General features: G+C 37.3%; 1 protein-coding gene across 1 annotated transcript; it reads left to right on the top strand.

The window, feature by feature from the left end:
- Window positions 1-19,857: 19,857 nt before the first annotated feature.
- Window positions 19,858-20,817, top strand: LOC127684270 (olfactory receptor 8K3-like). The gene has a single exon (XM_052181224.1). The coding sequence runs from the start codon at window positions 19,858-19,860 to the stop codon at window positions 20,815-20,817; it is 960 nt and encodes a 319-aa protein (XP_052037184.1).
- Window positions 20,818-21,489: the final 672 nt, after the last annotated feature.

Here is a 21,489-nt window from a genome sequence, read left to right as displayed (position 1 = left end):
AATTTTACAAGCAAATGGTCTCAGGAAACAAGCTGGAGTAGCCATTTTAATATCAGATAAAATTGACTTTCAACCCAAAGTCATCAAAAAAGATTCTGAGGGACACTTCTTGCTGGTCAAAGGAAAAATACAACAAGAAAAACTCTCAATCCTGAACATTTATGCTCCAAATGCAAGGGCACCCTCATTCATAAAAGAAACTTTATTAAAGCTCAAAGCACACATTGAACCTAACACAATAATTGTGGGTGACTTCAACACTGCACTTTCCTCAATGGACTGATCATGAAAACAGAAAGTAAACAAGGACACAATGAAACTAATTGAAGCTTTGGACCAATTAGATTTAACAGATATATATAGAACATTCTATCCTAAAGCAAAAGAATATACCTTTTTCTCAGCACCTCATGGTACCTTCTCCAAAATCGACCAAATAATTGGTCACAAGACAGACCTCAACAAATATAAATAGTTCGAACTAATCCCATGCCTCCTATCAGATCACTATGGAGTAAAAGTGGTCTTCAATAGCAGCAAAAACAACAGAAAACGAACATACACATGGAAATTGAACAATATTCTACTCAATGATACCTTGGTCAAGGAAGAAATAAAGAAAGAAATTAAAGACTTTTTAGAACACAATGAAAATGAAGACACAACATACCCAAATCTATGGGACACAATGAAAGCAGTGCTAAGAGGAAAACTCATCGCCCTGAGTGCCTCAAAAAAGAAAATGGAGAGAGCATACACTACCAGCTTAATGACACACCTGAAAGCCCTGGAACAAAAAGAAGCTATTTCACCCAGGAGGACTAGAAGGCCGGAAATCATCAAACTCAGGGCTGAAATCAATCAAGTAGAAACAAAGAGAACCATACAAAGAATCAACAAAACCAGGAGCTGGTTCTTTGAGAAAATCAACAAGATAGATAAACCCTTAGCCAGACTGACCAAAGGGCACAGAGAAAGTATCCAAATTAACAAACTTAGAAATGAAAGGGAGATATAACAACAGAAACTGAGGAAATCCAAAAAATCATCAGATCCTACTACAACAGCCTGTACTCAACACAACTGGAGAATCTGGAGGAAATGGACAATTTCCTTGACAGATACCAAATACCAAAATTAAATCAGGACCAAATAGATCATCTAAACAGTCCCATAATGCCTAAAGAAATTGAAGGAGTCATAGAAAGTCTTCCAACCAAAAAAAGCACAGGACCAGATGGTTTCAGTGCAGAATTCTATCAGACCTTCAAAGAAGAGTTAACACCAATACTCTTCAAATTATTCCACAAAATAGAAACAAAAGGAACACTACCCAATTCTTTCTATGAAGCCACAATTACGCTGATACCAAAACCACACAAAGATCCAACAAAGAAAAAGAACTTCAGACCAATTTCCCTTATGAACATCGATGCAAAAATACTCAATAAAATTCTTGCCAACTGAATCCAGGAACACATAAAAACGATCATCCACCATGATCAAGTAGGCTTTATCCCGGGAATGCAGGGTTGGTTCAATATACGGAAATCCATCAATGCAATCCACTACATAAACAAACTCAAAGAAAAAAACCACATGGTCATTTCATTGGATGCTGAAAAAGCATTTGACAAAATTCAGCATCCTTTCATGCTTAAAGTCTTGGAAAGAACAGGAATTCAAGGCCCATACCTAAACATAGTAAAAGCAATATACAGCAAACCGGTAGCCAGCATCAAACTAAATGGAGAGAAACTTGAAGCAATTCCACTAAAATCAGGGACTAGACAGGGCTGCCCCCTTTCTCCTTATCTTTTCAATATTGTACTTGAGGTACTAGCTCAGGCAATTCGAAAACATAAGGAGGTCAAAGGGATACAAATTGGAAAGTAAGAAGTCAAACTATTATTATTTGCAGATGACATGATAGTCTACCTAAGTGACCCAAAAAACTCCACTAGAGAACTCCTACAGCTGATAAACAACTTCAGCAAAGTGGCAGGTTACAAAATCAACTCAAGCAAATCAGTGGCCTTCCTATACTCAAAGGATAAGCAAGCTGAGAAAGAAATTAGGGAAATGACCCCCTTCACAATAGCCACAAACAGTATAAAGTATCTTGGGGTGACTCTTACCAAACATGTGAAAGATCTGTCTGACAAGAACTTCAAGACTCTGAAGAAGGAAATGGAAGAAGACCTCAAAAAATGGGAAAACCTCCCATGCACATGGATCAGTAAAATCAATATAGTTAAAATGGCCATTTTGCCAAAAGTAATCTACAGATTCAATGCAATACCCATCAAAATCCCAACTCAATTCTTCACAGAGTTAGCAAGAGCAATTATCAGATTCATCTGGAATAACAAAAAACCCAGGACAGCTAAAACTATTCTCAGCAACAAAAGAAATTCTGGGGGAATCAGTATCTCTGACTTCAAGCAATACTACAGAGAAATAGTGTTAAAAGCTGCATGGTATTGGTACAGTGACAGGCAAGAGGATCAATGGAACAGGATTGAAGATCCAGAAATGAACCCACACACCTATGGCCACTTGATCCTCGACAAAGCGTTGAAAACATCCAATGGAAAAAAGATAGCCTTTTCAAAAATGGTGATGGTTCAACTGGAGGTCAGCATGCAGAAGAATGCAAATTGATCCATCCTTGTCTCCTTGTACTAAGCTCAAATCCAAATTGATCAAGGACCTCCACATAAAGCCAGACATTCTGAAGCTATAGAAAAGAAACTGGGGAAGACCCTTGAGGACATCGGTACAGGGGGAAAGTTTCTGAACAGAACACCAATAGCATATGCTCTAAGATCAAGAATTGACAAATGGGTCCTCATAAAATTACAAAGTTTCTGTAAGGCAAAGGACACCATCAAGAGGACAAATCGGCAACCAACAAATTGGGAAAAGATCTTCACCAATCCTACATCAGATAGAGGGCTGATATCCAATATATATAAAGAACTCAAGAAGTTAGACTCCAGAAAACCAAACAACCCTATTAAAAAATGGGGTACAGAGTTAAACAAAGAATTCTCACCTGAAGAACTTCAGATGGCGGAGAAGCATCTTAAAAAATGCTCAACTTCATTAGTCATTAGGGAAATGCAAATCAAAACAACCCTGAGATTCCACCTTACACCAGTCAGAATGGCTAAGGTTAAAAATTCAGGAGACAGAAGGTGTTGGAGAGGGTGTGGAGAAAGAGGAACACTCCTCCACTGCTGGTGGGTTTGCAAATTGGTACAACCAGTCTGGAAATCAGTCTGGCGGTTCCTCTGAAAACTGGGCACCTCACTTCCAGAAGATCCTGCTATACCACTCCTGGGCATATACCCAGAGGATTCCCCACCATGTAATAAGGATACATGCTCTAATATGTTCATAGCAGCCCTATTTATAATTGCCAGATGCTGGAAAGAACCCAGGTATCCCTCAACAGAATAGTGGATGCAAAAAATGTGGTATATCTACACAATGGAGTACTATTCAGCCATTAGAAACAATGAATTCATGAAATTCATAGGGAAATGAATGGAGCTAGAGAACATCATACTAAGTGAGGTAACCCTGACTCAAAAGATGAATCATGGTATGCACTCACTAATAAGTGGATATTAACCTAGAAAACTGGAATACCCAAAACATAATCCACACATCAAATGAGGTACAAGAAGAAAGGAAGAGTAGCCCCCTGTTCTGGAAAGACTCAGTGAAGCAGTATTTGGCAAAACCAGAACGGGGAAGTGGGAAGGGGTGGGTGGGAGGACAGGGTGAGAGAAGGGGGCTTGCGGGACTTTCGGGGAGTGGGGGGCTAGAAAAAGGGAAATCATTTGAAATGTAAGTAAAAAATATATCAAATAAAAAAAACTTATAAAAAAAAAGAGATTCTGACGCAAAACATCCAGGAAATAATCCAGGACAAAATGAGAAGGCCAAACCCAAGGATTATAGGTATGGAGTGAAGATTTACAACTTAAAGTTCCATTAAATGTCTTCAACAAATTTATAGAAGAAAACTTCTCTAACCTAAACAAAGAGATGCTCATGAACATACAAGAAAACTAAAGAAGTACAAATAGATTTGACCAGAAAAGAAATTCCTCCTGTCACATAATAAATAAAATGCCAAAAGAACTAAACAAGATAAGAATATTAAAAGTAGTAAGGGGAAAAGGTCAAGTAACATATAAAGGTAACCTAACAAAATTACAGCAGGCTTCTCATCAGAGACTATGAAATCCAGAAGAGCCTGGGCAGATGGAATACAGGACCTAAGGGAATACAAATGTCAACGCAAGCTAATAAACCCAGCACCTCTCTCAATTACCATAGATGGTGAAAGCAAGGTATTCCATGACAAAAACAAATTTACACAGTATCTTTCCACAAGTCCAGCCCTTCAAAGGATAATGAATGGAAAACACCAACAAAAGGAGGGAAACTACATACTAGAAAAAGCAAGAAATTAACCTTTCAACAAACCCAAAGAAGATAACCACACAAACATAAAAATTACATCAAAAATAACAGGAAGCAACAATTACTATTCCTTAATATCTCCTAACATCCATGGACTCTATTCTCCAATTATAAGACATAGACTAACAAACTTGACACATAAACAGGACCAGACACTTTGCTGCATACAGGAAACTCATCTCAGTTTTAAAAACAAACACTACCTCATAGTAAAAGTTTGGAAAACATTTTTTCATGCACATGGTGCCAGGAAACAGGCTGGAGTATCCATTCTAATGTCCAATAAAATAGACTTTCAACCAAATACCATCAAACAAGACACATAAGGATACTTCATACACATCAAAGGAAAAATCTACTAAAAGAACTCTCAATTCTGAACATCTATGCTCCAAATACAAGGGCACCCTCATTCATAAAAGAAACTTTACTAAACCTTAAAGCATAAACTGCACTCCACACAATAATTGTGGGTGACTTCAATACCCAACTTTTCTCACTGGGCAGATCAGGGAAACACAAACTAAACAGAGACACAGAGAAACTAACAGAAGATTTGGACCAAAAGGATTTAATACATATCTCTAGAATATTTCATCCTAAATCAAAAGAATATACATTCTTCTCAGCACTTCATGGTACCTTCTCCAAAATTGGCCATATAACTGGTCACAAAACAGACCTCTACACACATAAGAAGATCAAACTACTCCCATACCTCCTATTAGATCATTATGGAGTAAGGGTGGTCTTCTATAGCAACAAAAACAACAGAAAGCCCTCATACGCATGGAAGTTGAACAACTCTCTACTCGATGATACCTTGGTCAAGGAAGAAACAAGGTAAGAAATCAAAGACTTTTTAGAATTTAATGAAAATGAAAGCATAGCATAGTATACACCCAGCAACTAGCGAGGAGGAGGCAACCTGCACAGGTGAGTTCAGCCCTGCAGATCTGAGCATCCAGTACAGAGGCCTCTGGCAAGAGCCTTCTAGTTTCTGCCTCTGGATCCAGAACACTCTCAGCCATATCTCACCATCTCGAAGCAGTGCAGGAAGACAGCTATACACCCAGCAGCCAGTGAAGAGTAGACAATCAGGACAGCCTGCAGCCAGAGCTGATCAGTGCCACAGAGAAACATACCCAAATACAACTACAGGAGAGTGGGTCTTGGCGACCATCTTTGCTTCTGTGACTGCAACAGATTTGTTGGCAGCTTTCACCAGAGTAGAGGATCACTTGGGACACGCACGGGGATTCCACCTGCACCCAGGAACTCGGCAGCACCATAGCAATTTATGCCAGGGGAAGGCAGTTCATGCAGGGTTGCTGAGATAGGCCTGCAGGCACACAGGAGGAGCAAGCTCCAGCCAGTAACAGCAGGCCCAACTAACACCAGAGATAACCAGATAGCAAAAGGCAAACGTGGGAACATTGCTAAAAAAATCAAGGCAATATGGCACCATCTGAACCCAATTCTCCCACAATAGAGCAAGCCCTGGATACCCCAACACACCAAGAAAGCAAGATTTGGATTTAAAATCACAGGTTATGATGCTGATGGAGGGCATCATGGAAGGTTTCAAAAAGAACATAAATAACTCCCTTAAAGAAATACAGGAGAGCACAAGTAAACAGTGAGAAACCCTTGAAGAACTAAGGGAAAACATAAAAAAACAAGTGAAGGAATTAAACAAAGCCATCCAGGATATAAAGAAGGAGGTAGAAACTATAATGAAATCACAAAGGGAGACAACTCGGACATAGAAAACCTAGGAAAGAAGTCAGGAGTCATGGATCCAAGCATTAACAACAGAATACAAGAGATAGAAGAGAGAATCTCAGATGCAGAAGATAACATAGAAAGCATTGATATAATAGTCAAAGAAAATGAAAAATTCAAAAATCTCCTATCCCCAAATTTCCAGAAAATACAGGACAAAATGAGAAGACCAAACCTAAGGATTATAGGCATAGAGGAGAGTGAAGATTTCCAACTTAAAGGGCCAGTAAATGTCTTCAACACAATTATGGAAGAAAACTTCCCTAACCTAAAGAAAGAGATGCCTATGAACACACAAGAAGCCTACAGAACTCCAAATAGATTTGACCAGAAAAGGAATTCCTTCTGTCACATAATAATTAAAACACCAAATGTACTAAACAAAGAAAGAATATTAAAAGCAGTATGGGAAAAATGTCAAGTAACATATAAAGGTAGACCTATCAGAATTACACTGGATTTCTCACCAGAGTCTATGAAAGTCAGAAAAGCCTGGGCAGATGTAATACAGACTCTAAAGAAACACAAATGCCAACCCAAACTTCTATATCCAGCAAATTTCTCAATTACCATAAAAGGAGAAACCAAGGTTTTTCATGACAAAAACAAATTTACAAAGTATCTTTCCACAAATCCAGCCCTTCAAAGGATAATGAATAGAAAACACCAACAAATGGAGGGAAACTACACACAAGGTAATGCAAGAAAGTGATCTTCTTTCAACAAACCTAAAAGAAGATAACCACACAAACATAGAAATTACATCAAAAACAGCAGGAAGCAACAATCACTATTCCTTAATATCTCTTACCATCAATGGACTCAATTCTCCAATACAAAGACATACACTAACAGACTGGATTTGTAAACAAGACCAAACATTTTGCTGCATACAGGAAACACATCCCAGTGTCAAAGATAAACACAGCCTATGAGTAAAAGACTGGAAAACAGTTCTCCAAGCAAATGGTCCCATGAAATAATCTAGAGTAGCCATTCTAATATCAGATAAAATAGACCAAAAGTCATCAAAAAAGATACAGAAGGACACTTTATACTCATCAAAGCAAAAATCTACCAGGAAGAACTCTCAATTTTTAACATCTATGCCCCAAATACAAGGGGACCTGCATTCATAAAGGAAACCTTACTAAAGCTTAAAGCACACATTGCACTCTACACAATAATCGTGGGGGACTTCAACACCCACTCTCTTCAATGGACAGTTCAGGGAAACATAAACTAAGTGGAGTCACAGTGAAACTAACAGAAGTTTTGGACCAAATGGATTTAATAGATAGCTATAGAACATTTCATCCTAAATCAAAAGAATATACTTTCTTCTCAGCATCTCATGGTACATTCTCCAAAATTGACCATATAATTGTTCACAAAACAGACCTCAACAGATATAAGACAATTGAACTAATTCCCTGCCTCCCATCAAATCACTATGGAATAAGGGTGGTCTTCAGTAACAAAACAAAACAAAACAAAAACATCCCACATACAAATGGAAGCTAAACAGTTCTCTACTCAATGATACCTTGGTCAAGGTAGAAATAAGGAAAGAAATCAAAGACATTTTAGAATTTAATGAAAATAAAGGCACGACATACCCAAATCTATGGTACACAATGAAAGCATTACTAAGAGAAAAACTCATAGCTCTGAGTGCCTACAAAAAGAAGCTGGAGAGAGCATATACAGCAGTTTAACAGAACACCTGAAAGCTTTAGAACAAAAAGAAGCTAATACACCCAAGAGGAGTAGAAGGCAGGAAATCATGCAACTCAAGGCTGAAGTCAACCAAGTTTAAACAAAAAGAACTATACAAAGAATCAACAAAAGCAGGAGCTAGTTCTTTGAGAAAATCAACAAGATAGATAAAACTTTAGCCAGTCTGTCTAACCAGGGGACACAGAGACAGTACCCAAATTAAGAAAATCAGAAATGAAAAGGGTGAAATAACAACAGAAAATGAGGAAATCCAAAAAAAATTATCATATCCTACTACAAAAGCCTATACTCAACGAAACTGGAAAATCTGGATGAAATGGACTATTTCCTAGACAGATACCAACTACCAAAATTTAATCAGGATCAGATAGAGCATCTAAGTGGTCCCATAAACCCTAAAGAAATAGAAGTGGTCATTGACAGTCTCCCAACCAAAAAGAGCACAGGACCAGATGTCTTTAGTGTAGAATTCTATCATACATTCAAAGGAGACCTATTGCCAATACTCTTCAAACTATTCCACAAAATAGAAACAGACGGAACATTACCCAACTCATTCTGTGAAGCCACAATTTCGCTGATACCAAAACCACACAAAGATCCAACAAAAAAAGAGAACCTTAGACCAATTTCCCTTATGAATATCGATGCAAAAATAATCAATAAAATTCTAACCAACTGAATCCAAGAACACCAAAATGATCATTCACCATGATCAAGCTTCATCCCAGGGATGCAGGGATGGTTGAATATAAGGAAATCCATCAATGTAATCCACTAACTACATAAACAAACTCAAAGAAAAAAACCACATAGTCATTTCATTAGATGCTGAAAAAGCATTTGATAAAATTCAGCATCCTTTCATGTTTAAGGTCTGGGAAAGAACAGGAATTCAAGTTTCATATCTAAACATAATAAAAGCAATATACAGCATACCAGTAGAAAACATCAAACTAAATGGAGAGAAAGTTGAGACAATCCCACTAAAATCAGGGACTAGACAAGCCTGTCCTCTCTATATATATTTATTCAATATAGTACTTGAAGTTTTAGTCAGAGCAATTAGATAACAAAAGTAGGTCAAAGGGATACAAATTGGAAAGTAAGAAGTCAAACTATCACTATTTGAAGATGATATGATAGTATAATTAAGCGACCCAAAAAACTCCACCAGAGAACTACATCTGATAAACAACTTCAGCAAAGTGGCTGGATATAAAATTAAGTCAAGCAAATCAGTAGCCTTCCTACACTCAAAGAATAAACAGGCTGAGAAAGAAATTAGGGAAATGATACCCTGCACAATAGCCACAAACAATATAAAGTATCTTGGTGAGACTCTAACCAAACAAGTGAAAGATCTGTATGACAGGAACTTCAAATCTTTGAATAAAGAAATCAAAGAAGACCTAAGAAGATGGAAAAGACGATGCTCTTGGATTGGCAGGATTAATATAGTAAAAATGGCCATCTTGCCAAAAGCAATCTACAGATTCAGTGCAATACCCATCAAAATCCCAACTCAATTCTCCATAGACTTAGAAAGAGCAATTCTCAAATTCATCTGGAATAACAAAAAACCCAGGATAGCTAAAACTATCCTCAATGGTAATAGAACTTCTGGGGGAATCAATATCCCTGACCTCAAGCAGTACTACAGAGCAATTGTGTTAAAAAAAAAAAACAAAAACTGCATGGTATTGGTACAGTGACAGGCAAGTAGATCAATGGAATAGAATTGATGATCTGGAAATGAACCCACAGAATTATGGTCACTTGATCTTTAACAAAGGACCTATAACCATCCAGTGGAAAAAAAAGAGCCCTTTCAACAAATGGTGCTGGTTCAACTGGAGGTCAGCATGGGAAAGAATGCGAATTGATTCATTCTTATCTCTTTGTACTAAGCTCAAGTCCAAGTGGATCAAGAACTTCCAAATAAAACCAGACACACTGAAACTAATAGAAAAGAAACTGGGGAAGACCCTTGAGGACATGGGCATAGGGGAAATTTTCCTCAACAGAACACCAATAGCTTATGCCTTAAGATCAAGAATTGACAAATGGGGCCTTATAAAACTACAAAGTTAATGTAAGGAAAAGGACATTATCAAAAGGACAAAATGGCAACCTACAAATTGGGAAAAGATCTTTACCAACAGTACATCTGACAGAGGGCTTTGTATATCCAAGATATACAAAGAACTCAAGAAAGTAGACTCCAGAGGGTCAAATATCCCCCATAAAAAATGGTGTACAGAGGCAAACAAAGAATTTTCTCCTGATGAATATCGAATGGCTGAGAAGCACCTAAAGAAAGGTTCAACATCCTTAGTCACAAGGGAAAGGCAAATCAAAACAACCCTGATATTTCACCTCACACCAGTCAGAATAGTTAAGTTAAAAAATTCAGGAGACAGCAGGTGCTAGAGAGAATGTAGATTAAGAGGAACACTCCTCTAATGCTGGTGGTATTGCAAGCTGGTATAACCACTGTGGAAATCAGTCTGGCAGTTCCTCAGAAAATTGGGCATGTTACTCCCAGAGGACCCTGCTATACCTCTCCTGGGCATATACCCAGAGGGTTCTCCAGCATGGAATACCCAAGACACACTTCACATATTAAATGATGCCCAAAGTATGGATACTCTGGTCCTTCTTAGAAGGTGGAAAAAATTACCCACAGAAGGAGATACAGATACACTATTCTTATTGCTCACAAGTACTTGCTGACTGGAGCCAGATATAGCTGTCACCTGGGAGGCTTTGCTAGTGCATGACAAATACACAGGGGACCCTCTCAGCCACCCATTGAACTGAGCACAGTGTCCTCAAGGGGGGAGCTAGAGAAAGGACCAAAGGAGCTGAAGGGGTTTGCAGCGCCATAGGATGAACAAAGATATGAGCCACCCAGTACTCCCAGAGCTCCGTGGGACAAAAACATCAACCAGATAGTACACATGGTGTTACCAATGGCTCCAGATACATAGGCAGCAGAGGATGGCCTTGTTGAACATCAAAGAGAGGACACACTCCTGGTCCTAGAAAGGCATGATGCAACAGTGTAGGGTAATACCAGGAGAGGGAAGCAGGAAGTGGGAGGAGGTTGATTGGGGAACAGGAGGTGGGGAGTTGGCTTATGGAACTTTCGAGGGGGTTGGGGGAATACCAGGAAAGGGGAGATCATTGAAATGTAAATAAAGAATATATCTAATAATGTAAATGAAAAAATTTCTTACTATATTATATACCATACTGTAATACCTACAGATAAGTATAGTTACCATCTGTATTAATGCCCTTACTTTAACTGCTGACATCTTCTGAGGCTGAGACCTGAATTTTCGCTGCAATTCAGCCAACCTAATAATAAGGGCTTCAGTTTGATTTTCTGTAACTTGAGCTCTATGACTGCTAGAGAGATGATTCTCTTCAAGGGCACACTAAGCAACTTTTAGATTGTATATCTGCATCTGGAGTTGTTTGACTTTATCACACAACTCCTTTTCCTTCATTGTTTTTTCCTGAGATGCTAAGAGCAACCTGCCAGCAAAATAATTTACGATTTTTCCCATGTTGTAGAAAGTATTGTACACCACAGAATCACCTTATTCATCAAGATATTCAAAGACATTAGCTTCTTTTAAGCTTGAAATATAATTTCAACCATAGTTCTTCAATATTCTCCAAGCTCCCAGGAAAGAGAGAATCTACAGAGGTTTCAGTAGTTGAAGGTGCTAGTGGATCAACCAACCAACTCCAAAATTTTAAAACTTTCATCCTTATACTTCTGCTCCTCTAGAACCACTTCTGGTACCAACTTCTTTATTGGTCAGGGTTCTCTAGAGTCACAAAACCTATGATTAGTCTCTAGATAGTTAGGGAATTTATTGATGACTTACAGCCTGTAGTCCAACTCCCCAACAATGGTCAGCAGCAGCTGTGGATGGAAGTCCAAGGTTCTAGCAGTTGCTCAGCCAAATGAGGAAAGCAGGCAAGGAAGAGTGAGTCAGGGAGTCTTCTTCCAATGTCCTTATGTAGGTCTCCAGCTGAGGGTGTGATCCAGATTAAAAGTGTGTGCCACTGCACCTTTAATCTCAGATGACCTTGAACTCATAAATCTCCTTGTTTTAATCTTCTGGAATTCATACTCACTGTGTTTCAAGATCTCCATGCCAAGATCCAGGTCAGAAACTTGTACCTCTGAGCCTCCGAGACTAGGATCACAGATGAGCCTGCCAATTCTTGATTGTAGTTCATTCCAGATATAGTCAAGTTGACAACCAGGAATAGCCACTACACCATCCTTCATCTATATGACAAAATTGCTAAAGACCCATTTGAACATTTATTTTAGAGGCCTCAAATTCAAGAATACAATGGCCAAGGCATTCTATGAATTATTTTCTTTTTTTATCTTTTCTTTTTTCTAGATATTTTCTTTATTTACATTTCAAATATTACCCCTTTTCCTCATTTCCCCTCCAACCCCCCCTGTCCCATAACCCCTCCCCCTGATCTTTAACCTGCCCATTCCCGCTTCCTTGTCCTGGCATTCCCCTTCACAGGGCCAAGGGCCTCTCCTCTCACTGGTGTCCAATAAGGCCATCCTCTATTACATATGTGGCTGGAGTCATGGGTCCCTCCATGTGTACTCTTTGGGTGGTGGTTTATTTCTTGGGATCTCTGCAGGTACTGGTTGGTTTATATAGTTGTTCCTCTTATGGGGCTACAAACCCCATTAGCTCCTTGGGTGCTTTCTCTAGCTCCTCCATTGGAGATCCTGTGTTCAGTCCAATGGTTGGCTGAGAGCACTCACCTCTATATTTGTCAGGTGCTGGCAGAGCCTCTCAGGAGACAGCTATATCAAGCTCCTGTCAGCAAGCATTTTTTGTTACCCACAATAGTATCTGTGCATGGTAACTGGATACGGGATGGAACCCCACGTGAAGCAGTCTCTAGGTGGCCATTCTTTCAATCTCTGCTCCACAATTAGTCTCTGTATCACCTACTATGGGTATTTTGATCCCCCATCTCAGTAAGCCCAAGTATCCATACTTTGGTCTTCCTTCTTCTTGAGCTTCATGTCGTCTGTGAATTATACCTTGGATATTCCAAGCTTCTGGGCTAAATTCCACTTATCAGTGAGTGCACACCATGTGTGTTCTTTTGTGATTGGGTTACCTCACTCAGGATGATATTTTCTAGTTTCATCCATTTGCCTAAGAATGTCATGAATTGTTTTTAATAACTGAGTAGTACTCCATTGTATAAATGTATGGCATATTCTGTATCGATTCCTCTGTTGAGGGGCATTCTGTATCCATTCCTCTGTTGAGGTTCTTTCCAGCTTCTAGCTAATATAAATAAGGCTGCTATGAACATACTAGAGCATGTGTCCTTATTACATGTTGGAGCATATTCTGGGTATATGCCCAGGAGTGGTATAGCTGGGTCCTCAGGTAGTACTCTGTCCAATTTTCTGAGGAACTGCCAAACTGATTTCCAGAGCGGTTGTATCAGCTTGCAATCTCACCAGCAATGAAGCAGTGTTCTTCTCTCCACATCTTCGCCAGCATCTGCTGTCACCTGAGTTTTTCATCTTAGCCATTCTACCTGATGTGAGGTGGAATCTCAGGGTTGTTTTGATTTGTATTTCCCTGATGATTAAGAATGTTGGACATATCTTTAGGTGCTTCTCAACCATTCAGTATCCTCAGTTGTGAATTCTAAGTTTAGCTCTGTACCCCATTTTTAATAGGGTTACTTGGTTTTCTGGAGTCTAACTTCTTGAGTTCTTTGTATATTGGTTATTAGTCCTCTATTGGATGTAGGATTGGTAAAGATCTTTTCCCAATCTGTTGGTTGACAATTGTCTTTTTGATAGTGTCCTTTGCCTTACAGAAGCTTTGCAATTTTATGAGGTCCCATTTATCCATTTTTTATCTCAGAGCATAAGCTATTGGTGTGCTGTTCAGAAAATTTTTCCATGTGCTCATGTGCTCAAGGCTCTCCTCCACTTTCTTTTCTACTAATTTAAGTGTGTCCAGCTTTATGCGGAGGTCCTTGATCAACCTGGATTTCAGATTTGTACAAGTAGAAACGAATGGATCACATTTGCATTCTTCTACATGCTAACAACCAGTTGAAACAGCATCCCAGAATTGAACCCACATATCGATGGTCATTTGATATGTGTCAAAGGAGCTAAAACATACCACTTGGAAAAAGACAGCAGGTTCAACTGGTGGTTAGCATGTAGAAGAATGCCAATTGATCCATTCTTACCCCTTTGAACATTTTCATGTTTCTTCTTTAGCTATTAACCTAGATTTTTGTACTAAAGAGAGTTTATTAATTTAAAAGTTAATATTTTCCAGCATCTGGCAATTATAAATAGGGCTGCTATGAAGATAGTAGAGCATGTATCCTTATTACATGGTGGGGAATCCTCTGGGTATATGCCCAGGAGGGTATAGCAGGATCTTCTGGAAGTGAGGTGCCCAGTTTTCAGAGGAACCGCCAGACTGATTTCCAGAGTGGTTGTACCAATTTGCAACCCCACCAGCAGTGGAGGAGTGTTCCTCTTTCTCCACAACCTCTCCAACACCTGCTGTCTCCTGAATTTTTAATCTTAGCCATTCTGACTGGTGTAAGATGAAATCTCAGGGTTGTTTTGATTTGCATTTCCCTAATGACTAATGAAGTCGAGCATTTCTTAAGATGCTTCTCCGCCATCTGAAGTTCTTCAGGTGAGAATTCTTTGTTTAACTCTGTACCCCATTTTTAATAGGGTTGTTTGGTTTTCTCGAGTCTAACTTCTTGAGTTCTTTATATATATTGGATATTAGTCCTCTATCTGATGTTGGATTGGTGAAGATCTTTTCCCAATTTGTTGGTTGCTGATTTGTCCTCTTGATGGTGTCCTTTGCCTTACAGAAACTTTGTAATTTTATGAGGTCCCATTTGTCAATTCTTGCTCTTAGAGCATATGCTATTGGTGTTCTGTTCAGAAACTTTCTCCCTGTACCGATGTCCTCAAGGGTCTTCCCCAGTTTCTTTTCTATTAGCTTCAGAGTGTCTGGCTTTATGTGGAGGTCCTTGAATCATGTGGATTTGAGCTTAGTACAAGGAAAGAACCCAGGTATCCCTAAACAGAAGAGTGGATGCAAAAAAATGTGGTATATTTAAACAATGGAGTACTATTCAGCCATTAGAAACAATGAATTCATGAAATTCTTAGGCAAATGGATGGAGCTAGAGAATATCATACTAAGTGAGGTAACCCAGACTCAAAAGGTGAATCATGGTATGCACTCACTAATAAATGGATATTAACCTAGAAAACTGGAATACCCAAAACATAATCCACACATCAAATGAGGTACAAGAAGAAAGGAGGAGTGGCCCCTGGTTCTGGAAAGACTCAGTGAAGCAGTATTCGGCAAAACCAGAACAGGGAAGTGGGAAAGGCTGGGTGGGAGGACAGGGGAAAAGAAGGGGGCTTACGGGACTTTCGGGGAGTGGCGGGGCTAGAAAAGGGGAAATCATTTGAAATGTAAATAAATTATATCGAATAAAAATTTTAAAAAAAGTTAATATTTTCCTTTTTATATGATTTTATATTTTGAGAATTTCATGAGTGCATTGGATTTGTATTACTAACCCATCCCTCTTTCTCCTCAGGTCCTCTCATATCCTGACACACTTTCAAATTCATTTATTCTTCTTAAGTATTATTGTAGTATATATATTTATAAGTGTGTGTAACTGTGTTTATCTGCATGTGCAACCTAACCAAAGATTTTATTGTGTTATTTTTCTTTATATCAGTTACAAAATAATTTTCATTAAATAAGGGAAGTCAGGTGAATACAGGAACCATAAACCAAAAAATGGAGCAGAAATCTAAGGAAGGGCCATCTGGGGATTGCTCTTCTTGGAGATTCATCCTCTCTGCAGACAACACACCTGATACTGTGGCCTTTGCCAAGAGGCACTTGCTGACAGAAACCTGGGAGTTTCAGCCAGCAACTGACCAATGTACATGTAGATGCTTGGAGCCAGCCATCAGACAGGGACCCTCGTTGGGGAGCTGGCAGAAGAATTGGAGGAGCCGAGGAGGGTTACAACTCTGTAGGAAGAAAAATAGCTGGGCTGACCACCCAGTGCTCCCAGGGTCTAGACCACCAACCAAGGATTGTACAGGGAGGGATCCCTGGCTCCATACACATATATAGCAGAGGATGGCCTTGTCTGACGTCAATGGGAATGGAGGCCATTGGTCCTCTAGACATTTGATGCCCCATCATAGGGAGATCCTGGAGGCATCAGTTGAGAAAGGGAGGATGGGTGGGGAATCATGCTTATAGTGGCAAAGGGGATGTAGGCAAGAGAGGTTGTGGGATAGGGGGCTTATGGAGGTTTAACAGGGAAGTGGGATATCATTTGAGACGTAAACAAGTCTTTTTTTTTTAATAGCTTCTTCAAGCTAGTAATTCCTGACCTTCTCTCCCAGTCAGCTGCTGAAAATTTACTAACTTGTCATTGCTACTGCATTTGTCTTCTATACACTTACAACTTAGTATTAAATGTGAGTAGGTTAAATAACATCACAATAAATATTAGTATTCTTGAAAGATTTGGCAAGTTTTTTGTTGTTCTCTTCATTTTGGTTTTGATTTTTTATTTGCTTGCTTTGTTTTTCATTTATTTAGTAAACAATGAAATTTGTTGCTAAGCTGTGGAAACTTTCTCACGTTCTGTTATAATAAGCATTAAAGTGCTTAACAATTTTTTGTTCATTTTATAAAAATATGAAGTAATTTATGATGTCAGGCTTCTAGTCTGGACTGAATTCTCTTCCAAACAGCTATCTGGAGATGAAGTTTCAAATTGCACTGTATATGTGCATATATATGTGCATGTGTGTATACTTTTTGTAGTAAACCTTTATACACTAATGAATACAAGTTCCTCTCATTTAATGAACATCCTCTAGGCATTTATCTATACTCTGAAATGTTCTGGGACTTTTCAAAATATTGCTTGGTAGCTCCCAAGGGAGAACATCAAAAGATGAGAGAATATATAAACTGTGTTAATTTTTCCACGTGAGAAACACATGACACACAAAATAGAGGATTCATCACAGGTAAATATGAGTATCATGTGTCACAGACACCCACAATGTTTCAGTGACATATATATTGTTTAACTTTAATAGCAAGGACACAGAAAGTTATCACCATTTATTACTCAATATTCAGTGCTTCCTACCACCAAATGTAACTACAATAGGTCAACTCCTATAAATTCAAATAAACCTTTTTATATTTATATATTTTAAAGGAGAAACAAAAATATATTCTTCAAATATCATTGCTTTGTTAGATATATAAAAATGTTATATGTGTATGTTTATCTCAAGCTGACAAAACTGAGAGTAAAAAGCATTAAACTAGAAAAATTTCAAAGCCAAAGTGGCATGATGAAAATTTCCTTAGTTCCCTACAAATATTTATGCAGTGTCTAGTCTCTGATAATGCATGTTGCTTTTTATTCAAAACATAGATTTTATGATTGTCAATGATTATTTGAGTAGACGGTATTTGTGAATCCAATGTTTTGGTATACAGAATTTCAAAAAGTTCTTTGATTTTTCAATGAAATCTGACAAATTAATAATTTCTTCATAGGATAAAGTGTACAGAGCTAAAACCTTGCAGTGAGCCAATTCGTAGAAAAATTTAAAAAGTTATCTGATTCTGCCCATAGAAATCCAAAGGAAGCTGTTTTCAGACAAACAAAAAAACCTCTCTTCTGTTCTCACATAATTATGGGAATACATTAGAGAAAAAAAAAATGAGATTCTCCTGAGCTTTATATGGAGATAAAAGCAAGATAGCTAAGAAGAATGACAAAAAAATCAGAGAATGATTACTTCTATGTATAAATGTCATAATGCAATGCATTAACTTATATACTAACTTAAAAATTTAAAGAAGATAAATGTGCAAATAGTCATTCATCTTCTTACCAAATGTAAGTTTTTTGCTTCAAATAATTACAAATAATTAGGCTTATATTTCTTTTTATTGCACTCCTTGAGCATATTCATTTCATACTGCTTGCTGTCATATATATATCTACACAATAGATTGGTGATACTGAAGACATACTAGGAAAAGAGAAACCTGTTTTACAAAGTGGAAAGTAATATTTTAAATAATTTAAGTGCATATTACATTATTATGTATGTTAATTTCTATGTTTTAAGTTTTGTTCATGTTTCACCAGACATAGATTTCACTATAATTTTTACCATAAACATATTTTTCTTTCTAATTTTAAAACATTAAATATCAATTTACTAATTTAATAATAACTGTCATCTATCAACATGCATTCTATTTCATAATCTGTTCAGCTTCTGATCATTATGGAATTCAGCTAAGCCCTATTTCGTTAACTATAGGCTTTTCTATCTTATCTCACATTTTATCATAATGTGAAGAAATTGCCTATAGTAACCAAATAATATATATCATATCCATAAATTTTGAAAATATTGTCTATATTTTATTTAGTTCTTGTAGCATTTTTCCAAAATTACATTTGAATATATTATACTAAATACAACATAAGGTCAAGTGCTGACAACATATATCTGAAAACATGGAAATCAGGAGGGTAAGATAAGAGGCTTGTTAAAAGTGTGAGTACAATTGGGGTGCATAATGATATCCTGCTTTGTAAAAGGAGGAGAGGGAGAACAATTCAGTAAATGTCCATAAGAAAATTATCTGAAACTTTCCCATTCTCATAAAAATGATTAGCAGTATGATATTGATTATTGTTTTTAATTATATATATATATTCAGCATATCAGCAGGTTGATGATTGAAATGTGCAAACAATAGGTATAAAATTTTTCAGTTATTTATACCAAAATAACTGGTTTTACTAATTTTTAAAATATATGGCAATGTTTTTGCATGACTAAAAGAATGATGTTAAGTACTTTTATGGAATGCCTATACGTTTATGTATACTAGGATTTCTATGTGATTGTAATCACACATCAAACTATAAAAAAGAAGATAGGTAGATAGATATATGGATAGATAGATAGATAGATAGATAGGGCACATCTATATTTGTTTAATTTTCTTTTGTGTTAGTAAAGAGTTTTTGAGACAAGATTACACTATATGCTTCAAGCTGATCTCAGATTAACAGTGACTTTCAGTTACCTTCCAGGTCCTGAAGTTATAGTCAGATATATGTACTCCAACTGAATACTGAGTATGATTAGGAATTTTACAAACATTTGCGTTACATTTTCATAGCTGTCATGTTTGCCATGCTATCATAAATCTATCTACTGTCTAACTATAATCTATTTGTATATGTTTCTAGCATTTATTCAGAGATATATCTCCATATATTTCATAAAATAAAAGAAATAATATCATATGCTGATTGAGAAAAATATTATATATAGCGAGATACATTGAATTTTACTTGGTCTCAATCCATTGACTGTAATAGAAGCTTACTAATAGAAATGAATAGGGAGTATCAAATGTTTGGCAAATAAAATCATGCAAAATTAAGATAATCAGTCTGCCTTTGCATCTCTAAATATATGCAACATATTATCATTTAAAAACAATGAAATTTTAATTATATCATAATTTCTTTTTAATTTTGAATTTTGTATTGCTTATACTAATATCACGTACTAAAATTTGTCAGTTGATCATATAAAATAGCTGTTGATGATATTGGTATCTGTACTCTGAACAGGTTTTTTACTAAACCAGGATGGGGAGACATAACCTCACAGTGGTGACTGAATTCGTACTGATGGGTATCACTGACCGCCCTGAGCTTCAGGCCCCATTGTTTGGACTGTTTCTCGTTATCTATCTGATCTCACTGATGGGAAACTTGGGCATGATCATCCTCACCACAGTGGACTCCAGGCTACAAACACCTATGTACTTTTTTCTCAAACATCTGGCTATTACAGATCTTGGTTATTCTACATCTGTGGGACCCAAAATGTTAGTAAATTTTGTTGTAGATCAAAACACAATATCATTTAAACTTTGTGCCACACAGCTTTCTTTCTTTCTTGTGTTCATTGTTAGTGAACTCTTTATTCTGTCTGCAATGTCCTATGACCGCTATGTGGCCATATGTAAGCCTTTGCTTTACACTGTCATCATGTCACAAAGGTTATGTTGGGTACTAGTGGCAATTCCTTATCTCTATTGCACATTTGTTTCTCTTCTAGTCACAATTAAGATTTTCACTTTGTCTTTCTGTGGCTACAATGTCATCAGTCATTTCTACTGTGACAGTCTCCCCTTATTACCTCTGCTATGCTCAGATACACATGACGTTGAAATGATAATTCTAATCTTGGCAGCCTTTGATTTGATTTCCTCTCTTCTGGTTGTCCTTGTGTCCTACCTGCTCATCCTCATAGCCATTCTGAGGATGAACTCTGCTGAGGGCAGGCAGAAGGCTTTCTCTACCTGTGGGTCCCACCTGACAGTAGTCATTGTCTTCTATGGGACTTTGATATTTATGTATGTCCAGCCTAAGTCCAACCACTCCTTTGAAACTGATAAAGTGGCATCTATATTCTACACCCTGGTGATCCCCATGTTGAATCCCTTGATCTATAGTTTGAGAAACAAAGATGTAAAATATGCTCTAAAAAGGACATTGAATAATTTGTGTAAATTATTTTCTTTGGCTTTTCATAAAATATAAATTTTTCTTGTTAACTGCTTGTTCCATGTGCATTCAGAAAATATAAAAAACATTTCAATGTGAATTAAAGGAATATATTATATTTATATTACTTTTCCTGTTATTCATAGTTACAATGCAAACAAAAAATCAAAAGAAGTAAATGAATCTTTTCCATAAGTTGATTTTATACAAAAGATGAAAGAATATACACCCACATGCCATCACTTTAAGACACCACACACATATACATGCGCACACACACCCAACCATACATGAGCGCACACACACACACACACATACACACATACACACACACACACACACACACACACACACACTAGTACTAAGGATAGTGACCCAATGAGGAATCATGGGAAATAGTTATATATACATGAATGCAAATGTATATGTATATATGTGTATATATGTATGAATTATTTCTTGTGTGTTTATCACCTGTTGAAATAAAGCTCGAGATGCCTGCTCCTGTTGTGTTCATTTGTCTATGTAATTGCTTTCTCTGAGATTTAATGTTCACTTTTCTTTTTTTGTTGTTGTTGTTGTTTTTTTGTTTGTTTTTTGTTTTTTCAAGACAGGGTTTCTCTGTGTAGCCCTGGCTGTTCTGGAACTCACTCTGTAGACCAGGCTGGCCTCAAACTCAGAAATCCTCCTGCATCTGCCTCCCAAGTG

This window comes from Apodemus sylvaticus, chromosome 5 (assembly GCF_947179515.1).
Source record: "Apodemus sylvaticus chromosome 5, mApoSyl1.1, whole genome shotgun sequence".
Lineage (NCBI taxonomy): Eukaryota > Metazoa > Chordata > Mammalia > Rodentia > Muridae > Apodemus > Apodemus sylvaticus.
The sequence above is the reverse complement of the archived record's forward strand: the minus strand, read 5'-3'. Positions and strand labels throughout refer to the sequence as shown.